A 12891-nucleotide genomic window follows, 5' to 3' on the forward strand; every position below is an offset into this window, starting at 1 on the left:
AGCAAAGAAATTCCACCAGGTATTTTGGTAATGGGTGATTGTGAGGTACTCACTTGGCATTCAAGAGAATAGAGATGGCTTCCATCACAGTCATGACCATATCCGGGGGCTTTGTGAAAACTCTGATTTCAGATATATCCGCTTTATCTAAGGAATCCAGTGCTTTGTTAGCAGCTTCGAGTGCAGGGAGAGCTTCTTCAAGATCTCTTTGAGCATCGTCAGCTATGGCTTGGGTTTCTTCGGCTTTCATTTTTGCTATCGCTTCATCTTCTTGCACAATGCTTCGGACCTAACCATTGAAACACGACTGCTTGAGCGGTCTCAGTATTTGAATTTCAATGTTTCAAAGCAAAGCCAATCACAGTGAGTCACATTTGCCCCTTTGGATCAGACCAGTGATGAAAGAAGTTTGTCTCTACTGCATTTTATGCTCTCCTTTGCCCGTCTCATGCCATGTTGATAATAATGGAGACAAAGTTATTAGAGCAAACAGTTCCTTCTTAGGAGAAGATTCGCTGCTTTATATTTGCAGCTGGTGCTATCCTCACAACTCTCTCTGTCCCACTCCTTCTCATTCACTCATTCTCAGGGAGAGAGCCAGGCTTAAAAGCATGGCTAAACTGACCTATCACTTAATTATTTTAATAACATATTTAAAAATCCAATCACTTGTCATTGTATATGAGGGATCAGCTGGTGGTCAAAGCCTTCTCACCCACCACCCAGTAGGGTGATGCTGCATACCTGATCAGCATTTTCTTGATCCACTGCCAGTTTGTCCATCAGGGCTTCAACATCTTGTGACTTTGTTAAAAGGACAGGTTCTAAAGCTGAAAGATCTAATTTCATTTCATCTACTAGTACGTTTGTTTCTAATAGTTTGGTGAGACCATTCTTTACCCGTTCACGTGCCTAGATGACAAGGAACATATCTATTATGATGAGTATTATAAGTTTACTGGCATCTCTTACTCATGTACTAGAATTTCACATCTGCGGAATTGGTGAATCGGTTTGTAATAGTTAACACTGTGAATGTACAGAAAGCTTCAGGTAACAGAGCTCTAGGAAATGGCCCTGATATTCACCACAGTGGGTTTGGATCCATGCCCCCTGGCCACAGGAGTAGGACGTCACTGAAGGCCCACACTGCATTATTTTTATTCCCTGTGGTAGCTTGGTATCATTTTGAATGAATGAGGGATGAGTTCAAATAGAAACTCCTGGAAGTCACAGCTCTGGGAGCTTGTTTCCTCAGGGTGGATCAGCAGGGCTGAGACCCCCTGGAGATAGTGTCCTGGGTACTTAGCCCTAGTTGCTGATCTAAACCTTACTCCCCGGTGGTAGGAAATTCTTGACTAGGATCAAAGGAGTGGTATCTGGTAAAGGAGGCACCTCGGAATAACAGTTTTTTGAGGGTGAGACAGAACACGTGGTTCAAATTGTCATGTTTCAAAAATATGTGTCACGTTATTTTACTAGGCATACATTTACCAGGTAAAAATCCTCTGAAAGACATTTAAAATATCTAAATGGTAAATGCTTCCATTTTTACTATTTAAAATGTTGAACATTTTAGGTCATGTTAACAGCCTGACGATGACAGTAGCCACTATTTTCTGAGCACCTCATATGTGTTAGGTCATATTCCAAGGACTTCACAAATCATATCTTATTTAAATTCTACAACAATCCAAGAGGTAGATACATATTTTTTTAAAACTTTATTTTCTACTAAGATTGGAACAGTTACAAAACATGCTCAAGGTTGTACAGGAAGAAAGAGGTAGAGCAGAGGTGCTACCTGGTCTGCCTGACACCGAAGTCCTTGCTCTTAATGGGAACCACTGACACGTTAGACCACCAAACCCCCATCTCTATTATTTAACAAAAAGTTCTCCTTCTTACTAAACACTGCAGAGGTGACTAGCTCTCTGCTTAACTTTAATTCTGTGACAATGTCCATATCATGCTCCTGAGTCAAGGACCCTTATGTAATGATAGAAGACAAAATCTAACTATCAGGGCTTCCCTGGCGGCGCAGTGGTTGAGAGTCTGCCTGCCGATGCAGGGGACATGGGTTCATGTCCCGGTCCGGGAAAATCCCACATGCCGCGGAGCGGCTAGGCCTGTGAGCCATGGCTGCTGAGCCTGCGCGTCCGGAGCCTGTGCTCCACGATGGGAGGGGCCACAACAGTGAGAGGCCCGTGTACCACACCAAAAAAAAAAAAAAAAAAAAAAATCTAAATATCAAAGAAGGGGAAGGCCTTTGGACTGACAGCATGAGACACTTTTTGGTCATATTGTAGGTTTTCAAGTGCATGTATGGGATGGAGAGAGGTCCAGTAGGCAAGATGGAATAGATCTTCCACTCATTCTGGCAAAAGTTTTGAGTCCAAGCAAAAAAAGAAGTTGTTTTTTTTTTTAAGTTAATAATATTAAACTTACTGAAACCAACTTCTTCTTTTTTTCACTCAGCATAGACAAGTAGAGATTGATGAGTTCCAAGTAGGAGGTGGGCGTTGTGTAGTACCGTCTCCGGAGCTCTGTGTAATAGCGTTCCGCCATACTGGAGACACTCAAGTGGACATTCACACACATGAGGGAGAGCTTTTCTTTCAGTTCTTCATTTACAGCATCAACATTTGAGAAAAACGTCTTTGATACAGAAAGAAGTGCTTCTCTGGGCCACTGTAAATAAATATATGATTTGGAAAGTCTGTTGCTTATTTCCATAATACACAGTTTAACTATGAAGAAATATGCATTTCTCTGAAAGTCTTTTTCGCCTTGTCCCCCCCTTTTACCTTGTTAACTCCTACTCGTGTCCATGATGTTTCATGAATTGAATGGCTGTGCTCATTTGAGGGAGGTCCTGGGTCTGCATTTGCTGACCCCAGCACAGTGTCTGGTACACAGAAGTTGTTCAAAAACTATTTGATTGATTGAATAAATGTGGGTGTTTTTAGCATAATTGTATGAATAAAATCACATCCATTATGAGGACCTCATGTCCTCTCTCTGTTTATTATACAGTTTGAGTGCCAGGTTCACGGTTATAATCACTGTCCTGTTCACCTCAACTCCTTTGCTCCTCTCGTGTCTCTCTGCTCAGTCAAGTGCAACTCTCTGTTACCCCACACCTGCAACTGTGCAGGTAGCACGGCTGGAGAAAACCCCCCACAGCTGTGCTGACTGGCCTCACTGTCAATTCATGGCAACTAGCTCAAGCGGGTTCTTAGCTCAGCCCAGAAATGCTTCTACATCGTCTCATCTGTCACTCCTGTATCCTCCTGAGTATTTCGCACCCTATGTTACTTCCTCAGACTGCTAACACTTCCTCTTTCCTCTTCATTCTCAGTTCATGACCTTGCTCCCCACATCACTAAAAAAAAAAATAGAAGCAATGCAAACAGAACTTCAATGAATTTTCACCCCCACGTCTTCCCCTCTACTTGCATCTGTGGGCTTATACTCTGGGGTGAGCTGTGCGTGCTCCCTGCCCATGTCAGTCCCTTCACTGGTGAAGCCATCACATCCCTTCTTGCCTATTCAGTGACACTGGTCCAACAATGCCTAACTCTGCTGCACCATCAATATAATTCTCTTTTCTGAATCATTTCCATCAGCACACGTGTGTTTGTGTTCTCCACTTAAAAAAATACTTCTCTCTTGACCTCACATACCCCTCTAGCTATTACCCATCTCATAGTGTTTCTTTGTGGCAAAACTCCTTGAAAGAGCTGTCTCTGATTCCCCTCCTTTCTTCTCTCTTGAACCTTCTACCCCATCACTCCACCGGAACAGCTCTTGTCAAGATCAATGGTAACTCTACACTGGTAAATTTAATAGTCTTCTCTTCTTTATAAATTCCATTCTGCCTTTGTTCAATGATTGTCATTATCATCCCTTGCACATGAGTAAATCCCTAGTGGGCTTTGAAGCTAATGTAAGTACCCTTGAGGAGTTATTGGACAATGTGTTACCACTTTAAAATCAAGCAAGTTCAGACATATACCCGGAAAAGACAAAAACTCTAATTCAAAAAGACACATGCACCCCTATGTTCATAGCAACACTATTTACCATAGCCAAGACATGGAAGAGAGACCTAAATGTCCATCAAAAGATGAATGCATAAAGAAGATGTAATGGGGTTTCCCTGGTGGTGCAGTTGTTGAGAGTCCCCCTGCCAATGCAGGGGACACGGGTTCGTGCCCTGGTACGGGAAGATCCCACATGCTGCGGAGTGGCTGGGCCGGTAAGCCATGGCTGCTGCTGAGCCTGTGCGTCCAGAGCCTGTGCTCTGCAATGGGAGAGGCCACAACAGTGAGAGGCCCGCGTACCGCAAAAAAAAAAAAAAAAAAAAAAAAAAAAAAAAAAGATGTAATGGGTATAGATATAGATATAGATATAGATATAGATAGATATAATGGGGTACTACTCAGCCATAAAAAGGAATGAAATAATGCCATATGCAGCAATGTGGATGGATCTAGAGATTATCAAACTAAGTGAAGTCAGACAGAGAAAGACAAAAATCATATGATATCACTTATATGTGGAGTCTAAAAAATGATACAAATGAACTTATTTACAAACAGAGATAGACTCACAGACATAGAAAACAAACTTATGGTTATCGAAGGGGAAAGGTAGGGGGAGGGATAAATTGGAAATTTGGGAGTAACAGATACACACTATTATATATAAAATAGATAAGCAAGAAGTTCCTACTGTATAGCACTGGGAACTGTATTCAATATCTTTTAATAACCTACAATGGAAAATAATCTGAAACATATATATATACACACATATATATACAATTGAATATATATGTAACTGAATCGCTTTGCTGTACACCTGAAACATTGTAAATCAATTATACTTCATTAAAAAAAAAATAAAATTGGGGCTTCCCTGGTGGCGCAGTGGTTGAGAGTCCGCCTGCCGATGCAAGGGACACGGGTTCGTGCCCCGGTCTCAGAAGATCCCACATGCCGTGGAGCGGCTGGCCCCGTGAGCCATGGCCACTGGGCCTGTGCGTCCGGAGCCTGTGCTCCACAACGGGAGAGGCCACAGCAGTGAGAGGCCCGCATACCGCAAAAAAAAAAAAAAAAAAAAAAAAAATCAAGCGAGTCCTACTTCTCAAAGAGATATCCTGTGATGTCACCGACCTGGACAAACCAATCAATGGTGCAGCAGTTCACAAGGGATGGAAACATCCGGCATCGGGACCGAAAGGCCTCCCCAACGGGGCTCATGCAGAGAACAATGTGCAGCTTCTGACGGACTCTGCTGATAAAGTATTGAAACACCTGACAAAAAGAAAGACATTTTCAATTTAGAATAAGGCTGAACCAACTATGAAAATAAGTGTTGGCTAATGCATCTGACTCTACCAATATCAAATTTAAAAAATGTTAGCATAGTGGATGTATGAATTGTTTTAACATCCCATTCCAACCCCTTTTTCTCATGCAGACTGGAAAGATTAAATGACGTTTTGCAGACTCTGTTGCAACTTGGGTTTGGGATGTGACGTAGGTCCTCTTCATTAGTGGATTTAAGGAGACCCCTTGAATAAAGTGGAGAGAGGTAGTCACACAAGGCTTTGCTTTGGGGTAGGAGATCATTGGGAGAAAGAGACAGGGTACAGGGCAACTATTTTTGCAGGTGCAGAGCCTGGCAGAAATGGCATGGACCTGGGGTCACTCTCTGGATGTGGCTCCTTACTTCAGCTGCTCCCAACGTGGTGGGGGACACATGGCTTTGGAGCTGGCAGCTGAAGCAGTAGCACACTGATTGGTTAGAGGTCTCCTGGATCAGCAGAATGGTTGTGGCAGAGGCAGCAGTGTCCTTGACTGTTGACTTCTACAGTGTCATTTCATAATCATTCCAAGGAATTCAGCCTGGAATCCCTTTCTTTAGCCTTCCCAATGGTTGTGTCCCTCAAATAAAGCCGTTTCTGCTTACATTGGCTGTCTGTACCTATAAGTCCTGACCTAGCAGTGGAGGGAATTCTCATGAAAGGACACAGAAGAGATGATATGAGAAAGACTGACCCAAAAAGTTAGATAAGGTGCAGAAAGAAGAGAAAGGCCTGGGCTAGACAAATAGCGGCTTACAGAGTGTAGCACGGTGTTGGAGAAATGGATCTGGACAGCAGCTGTGTTGTGTGTGTGTGTGTCTGTGTGTGTGTGTGTGTTAGAGAGAGAGAAAGAGAGAGAGAGAGAGAGAGATTGAGAGAGAGAGAGAATGCATTTCATAATCTTGCTGATAGGAAAGGCAGTCAAAAGTACTGAACTCCTTAAGCAGGGCACTGGGTGTGTGTGAAATAAATTTGTGTTTAAGAAGGATAAGAGAAGCTTTCCAGTTTGGACAGATCTATGATCTCCATGGGGTAGTAGGGTTTCTGTTTTCTGCTTTCCATAACAGTTTCTGGAAATCTGATGAACCAACGCTTTAAATGTAGGAAATAAAATACATAGGATTACAAAGGAAACAAATTATATTGAAAAAATTCTATCCATGGACTGCTTAAGGGGATTTGTGGACCACTGGAAAAAGGCTAAGACAACTTTTTGTATTCCAAAACCTTCTTACCATTCTGACATGTCCTACCTCATCTCTATTCCCCTCAGAAATTCCTACTTCTTTCACTCTTGGTCTGGTGGCTGCTAAAACCTGCTCCAGTTCATCCTTTTCAAATAAATTCGGCACTTCACCTGAGTTCAGGATGTTATTTATATCTTCTAGAAACTCTTCTACTACAATCTGTAGAAGAAAGCAGAGTGGTCATTATACCTTATTCAACCATTTTACATTTACTGCCTGTATATTACAAAGCAAATATATGATCTAAAATTCACATTGAGTTAATTTTATCTTTAAGAGAAGATGACCCTGGGGGAGTGGCCAAGATGTTAAAGTAGGATGAGCCTGAGCTTACCTCCTCCCACGGCACACCAAAATTACAACTATTTACAGAGCAACTATCAATGAGAGTGACCTACTTAATGCATAGAAATATAAACAGAGAATTAGGCAAAATGAGGCAACAGAGGAATATATTCCAAATGAAGGAACAAGATAAAACCCCAGAAGAAGAACTAAGCAAAGTGGAGATAAGTAATCTACCTGATAAAGAGTTCAAGGTAATGACCATAAAGATCCTCATGAACTAGAGAGAAGACTGGATGAACACAGTAAGAAGTCTAACAAAGAGAAGATATAAAGAAGAACCAAACAGAGCTTGTTTTTAAATTTTCTATGAAAATACAAAAGATGCTGAATAGCCAAACTCATCTTGAGAAAGAGGAACAAAGCTGGAGGTATCATGCTCCCTGAGGTCAAACTATACTAGAAAGCTACAGTATTCAAATAGTATGGTATTGGAACAAAAACAGACTCATAGATCAATGCAACAGAATAGAGAGCCCAGAAATAAAACACACACTTCTATGGGCAATTAATCTACACAAAGGAGGTAAGAATATACAATGGGGAAAAGACAGTCTCTTCAATAAATGGTGCTGGGAAAACTAGACAGCTACGTCCATAAAGAATTGGACTACATTCTCATACCGTATACAATATATACTTTCTGTCCATTTCTCTTTCTCTTATTGTGAAATTCCCACAATGTGGATATTGTTTGTTTTGATTGTGTCCCATCAGTCCCATAGGTTTTCTTCACTCTTTTTCTTTCCTTTTCTGCTTCTGACTGGATAATTTAAAATGTCCTGTCTTCTAGGTCACTGATTCTTTCTTCCACATGGTTGAATCCTTTTGAATCTGTCTATTGAATTCCTCAGTTCAGTCATTGTATTTTTCAGCTCTAAGATTTCTGTTTGGTTTTTTAAAAAAATTGTTTCTATTTCTCTGCTGAACTTCCCATTTGTTTATGCATTGTTTTCCTAATTTCATTTAGTTGTCCATCTGTGTGTTTTTGTAGTTCACTAAACATTTTTAAGAGGATTAATCTGAATCTTTGTCTGACAATTCACAGATCTTCCCTTCTTTAGGGTCAGTTATTGGGGCTTTATTAGTTTTCTTTGGTGGTATCATGTTTACCTGATTGTTCATGATCCTTGATTCCTTACATTGTCATCTGCACATTTGAGTAAGTGATCTTCTCTTCCAGACTTTACTGGTTCACTTTGGCAGAGATTGTTCTTCACCAGTCAGCTCAGTTTGGGTTTCTGGACATATCAACTGGTAATATCTTTGAGCAGGTAGGACTTGCTATCAATGTCTATTTTAGGGTAGGGATAATGCCTGAGCTCTGAGGTCATGGGTGATGCAACTGGCTGAGAACAATTGGACAGGACTTCTGACCCGGTTTTAAATGAGCAAGGCTATAGGATGAGCTCTGTGATTGCCTGGGTTCTCTTATCAGGTTTCCTAGACTGTTGGGGCTGGGTACTGTACTTAGCGGTAGGTGGGGCTATGAATTAGCTTCCCTGCCCTGGCAGAGTGGGAGAATGGGTTCCAAGCCCAAAAAGGCTTTTTGTGGTCTGGTGGGGTGGGGCGTGGCAGGGAGGTACACTCATCATTGGGCACTGTTATGAATTAGCTCCCTTGCTGAGGTGGAGAAGGAGAGCTGGTTCCAAACATCCTCCTAGGTGTTTCTGGTCAAGCTTTCTGCTCGGAGGGGCTGGGAACTAAGCAGTGGATGGGACTATGAATTAGCTGCCCTGCCTGGGAGGAGCAGGAAACTGGCTTCAAGGCTGGAAAGGCTGTTTGTGGTCTGGACTCAAGCTGATCTGCACCCCAAGTTCCATGGCTGGACAGTGTCACTCCACTGGCTTTGCCCTGTGGGCCATCTACTCTGTCTGCCATACTCTCCTCTTGAGCGTTGCTGGGCTACACAGCTTTCCAGGTGTTCTGGCCAGGCTTTCTGGCTGGGCGGGGCCAGGAGCTACACTCAGCAGTCAGCAGGGTATGACTGGGTGGGTGGGGGGACCGGACCAGGCTCCAGGGCTGGCAAGCCTCTTCATTTGAGGACCTCGAATCAGGCAGACCTGCACCCAGCTGAGTTCCCTGGTCAGACTGGCTCTGCAGATGAGCAAAGCTGCTGGCTTGGACCACTCTTGGGCGCTGTGGGCAAGAACTTGGTTTGTCATGATCTGAGTGCTGGTCGTTACATCCTCACACCTTCTCCGTCACAGTCAGATTCCCAGAGGTCAAGCGCTGCAGATTCCTGCACCATCCCTGTGATGTGAGACTGGAGTGAAACTCCCAAGATGCTACCCAGAACACTGCGGGGGCTGGATGTCCACGCTGGGCTCTTTCTTCCCACTGGAGAGACCCCAGGCTCAGAGGAGACCTCTTGATGTGGTGCTGTGCTGGCCTGGGAGGAGGGCAACGGGGTCAGTGTGTCGCTGCTCCTCTTACCCTTCTAACATGGACTTTCTTGGTCTCTGTGGTGCAGGGGTGTGTTGCAGCCTCACCCTCCAGGTTCTAGGATTTTCTCCGTGTCTCGTCCGTGAATAATTGTTAGGTGTTCCTGTGAAGGGGAGCAAAGTCGGGACTGACCTATGTCACCATCTTGGTGATGTCACTTGCTGTCACTTTGTTCTTGCATTATTTTCCTGGTGTCACGAAATTGTTTATGTGTTCTCTTGTAGCTCTCTGAGCATCTTTAGAACAATTATTCTGAATTCTTTGTGGGGCAATTTGTGGATCTCCTTTTCTTGGGGCCGGTTATTGGAGGTTTACTGTGGAGTCACGTTTCCCTGATTCTTCACGATCCCTGTAGACTTACGTAGATGTCTGCCCATTTGAAGAAGCAGTCACCTCTTCCAGACTTTATGGGCTGACTTCGGTAAGGGAGACTTTCAGCAGTGGGTGGGGGCATGCTGGGGCACTAGACACCAGGTCTAGTGGGGCAGGGCACCGAATACGGGGGCATGCGGTGTGGGGAGGTTATGTGACTTCGGCTCAGGCCACAGTGGCCACACACTCAGCTGTGGGTCTTTTCTCATTTGTAAAAAATATTTACATACTCAGATATAAGGTCACTGCTTGTCACAGATGTTAAAAACAATTTTCCCACCTTATTCGTACTTAGTCATTTTATAGTGTTTTCAAAATTAAAATGAATTTTAAAGTATTTACGCATCAGATTTATCACTTTTTTATTCCTTGGCTGATTTCTATAAACGTTTATTTTCCCTGACATTAAAAGTGTAAACACTGTAGACAGCCCTCTATCATGGAATAAATTCAGGATCAGTTAAATTTGTTGTCGACATAGATGTAATCTTATTTTAATTTTAAATTTAATTTAACCAAAACATATCCATTATTTTTTCCTTTTCTTGAGTAAAGCATGTTTCCCTAATTGATTTCACTTAGGGAATTACTTTCTTATATTTATTTCTACAGGAACAGTTTATTACCTCTGTTTTCTATGCCCTTTCCCTCCAAGAAAAGTTAAATCCTTTCTCGCCCTCTTAACCTCTGATCACATTTACTTACTTAGAATTTAAAGGGGGAAGCAATAGTTGGTAAAAGAAGTAAAAATGTATCATAGAAGTCTTTCATAAGGCCCAAGAACTCTGTTATTCGAAGGAATGATTCCCTGAACTACATCCTAAAAACTATTTGAAGCTCACACACGTGATTGTAACACTTGTCCTTTTCCTGTTCTTGCATTTGGCTATTTAGATATGTACCTGGGTGTCCGTGAAGAGGAAAACCATATTCCTGTCTTCTACACCAGCCAGTTTGTACAGCTTCCTCAGGTCTTCATGAAAACAGTCATAATTATACCCCCGGCTCAACTCAATCTGCAAACATTTGTAACCACATATGTGAGCTGCAAGTCTTGTAAGAGACTGCTTTCCTGTGCCTCCCACTCCAACCAGCAGGGCGTTGCCTCTTTCCTGACGAATCATGCGGGCGATCCTGCAGGAGACAAAGCAGACAAAGGTTTATTTCAAGTGTACAGACAAGGCTTCTGCTCAGAGGGCCTGCCCCAGTGTGGAAGGTTGGTGGCCTCTGGAGGGTCATCCCCCAACCAAAGGCCACAGGGAAGAGCAGGGTATGTCTGAGGTTCATGGTTGGGAGAAAAGCACCACTGGTTTCCTTATATCCATCTCTCCCCCATTTCCTATAGGCTGTTGGCCTTGGTCACGCAAATACAGTAAGGTAAAATCTCTTCTCCCTTCTTCAGAGTGTGTAGGATTTTGTTAGGGAGCCTGGCTGCTCTAGGCCACTACTTATATTAAACATTATATGGGCAAGCAGGTCTCTATTTCTAAGGATGAGCCAGAGAAAAATCGCTGAATGTAGGAGAGGAGACTGCAGCTCAGAAAACATCAACAGGAATAATCTGAAATGGGTTTACTATATCAAAAAAATTTTAGAAAATTTCTGATTCATGTTAACAATAAGAATTTATAAAAAATTGCAATCATGATACTAGAGTGAGCACTCAGAAAGGGGAAAAAAATCCAAGTGAGGGAAAAATTGATTGTTGATGGAAAATGTGACTACCAAATTGAAAACCTCAGTGGAAGATGGGCCTCACAAATAGGATACTGTGGAAAATTGAACAGGTGAAGTAGAAGGCAAACACAAGGAATTTAGCCAGACCTCAGAGAAAAAAAGATAATGATATTAAAAATGACAAGAGAGAAAATGGAAGATAAACAGGAGAAACAAATTGAATCCCAGAGGCCACACAATAGGAATTGTAGGAGAAATAAGAGGGGATAGAGCTGAAATAATAGAAGAAACCCCCAGAGCTGAGCCCCTAGATCGGAGGAAGTCACTAAGTGTCAGGAAAGAAAGTCAAAGAAGACAAGCAAAACACTAAATGTTTTCTAGGAGATCTATAAATATAAAATAAACTATGTGTGTGTGTGTGTAGGTGAATGTATGCATGCATGCATATGTGAATCAAAGTACGAAAGAGAAATCTATATTTTAGACATAATTGAAAATTTGTGAGCATCTGAAAAATAGATATAATAGATTACTCCCAAAGGGACAAATAATTTTAGGCTGGCCTCAGGCATCTCTTTTACAAGATGACATTCCACAATGGTTAAGAGGGAAAGCTACCAACTTATTTCTCAGAGAGTAAACCACCTGCAAATCCTTCCTAAAAGAGTCCTTGAAGGTATATAGAGAAGTATGAATAAAATTCAGAAACTCAAGAAAAAGGGGGAAGGGATGTCAGTATAAAAGTGAGCAGTTTGTATGAGAGTCAAGTTCATATACTGTTGTTAAGATAAAAAGGTAATGGTAGGGCTTCCCTGGTGGCGCAGTGGTTAAGAATCTGCCTGCCAATGCAGGGGACACGGGTTTGAGACCTGGTCTGGGAAGATCCCACATGCTGCAGAGCAATGAAGACTGTGCACCACAGCTACTGACCCTGCACTCTGGAGCCCGCGAGCCACAACTACTGAGCCCGTGTGCCACAACTACTGAAGCCCGCGTGCCTGGAGCCCGTGCTCGGCAGTGGGAGAGGCCACCGCAGTGAGAAGCCTGCGCACCGCAACAGAGTGGCTCCACTCACCACAACTAGAGAAAGCCCGCCTGAAGCAACGAAGACCCAACGCAGCCAAAAATAAATACATTTATATATAAAAAAAGGTAATGGTAATGTCAATAAACTCACCTTAAAAAGAAGATGCAAATGTAAAAAATTTCTTTTTAAAAGATTATCACCTAAAATCTCAGATTGGGTCATCAGAAACTAAGAAATCATGGGAGAAATGTAAAAGCAGGTTTAATTTCTCTCTCTCAATCTCTCTCTCTCTTTTTTTTAATAGGAAGGTATCTGTCATCTACTCTATTTTTAATTCATGATGCTGATAATTGGAAAAAACAAAGTTCAAATATTTGAGAAGGATAATGGTTTTATTACTTTTT

At 42.4% G+C, this 12891-nt stretch overlaps 1 protein-coding gene across 1 annotated transcript in view; it reads right to left on the bottom strand.

Annotated features, from left to right (window-relative positions):
• The window catches only part of DNAH6 (dynein axonemal heavy chain 6), a 294154-nt gene that overhangs the window by 103240 nt on the left and 178023 nt on the right, over positions 1-12891 (bottom strand). The window contains exons 45-50 of the mRNA XM_022556141.3: positions 10686-10917; positions 6628-6780; positions 5181-5321; positions 2449-2691; positions 745-912; positions 54-289 (exon numbers count right to left, since the gene is read on the bottom strand). Of these exons, the coding sequence (XP_022411849.2) occupies positions 54-289; positions 745-912; positions 2449-2691; positions 5181-5321; positions 6628-6780; positions 10686-10917 (1173 nt within the window). The remainder of the gene's footprint in view (positions 1-53; positions 290-744; positions 913-2448; positions 2692-5180; positions 5322-6627; positions 6781-10685; positions 10918-12891) is intronic.

The sequence above is a fragment of the Delphinapterus leucas genome, chromosome 13 (assembly GCF_059928025.1).
Source record: "Delphinapterus leucas isolate spDelLeu-1000000601 "Yukka" chromosome 13, BTC_Dleu_Yukka2, whole genome shotgun sequence".
Taxonomy (NCBI): Eukaryota; Metazoa; Chordata; class Mammalia; order Artiodactyla; family Monodontidae; genus Delphinapterus; species Delphinapterus leucas.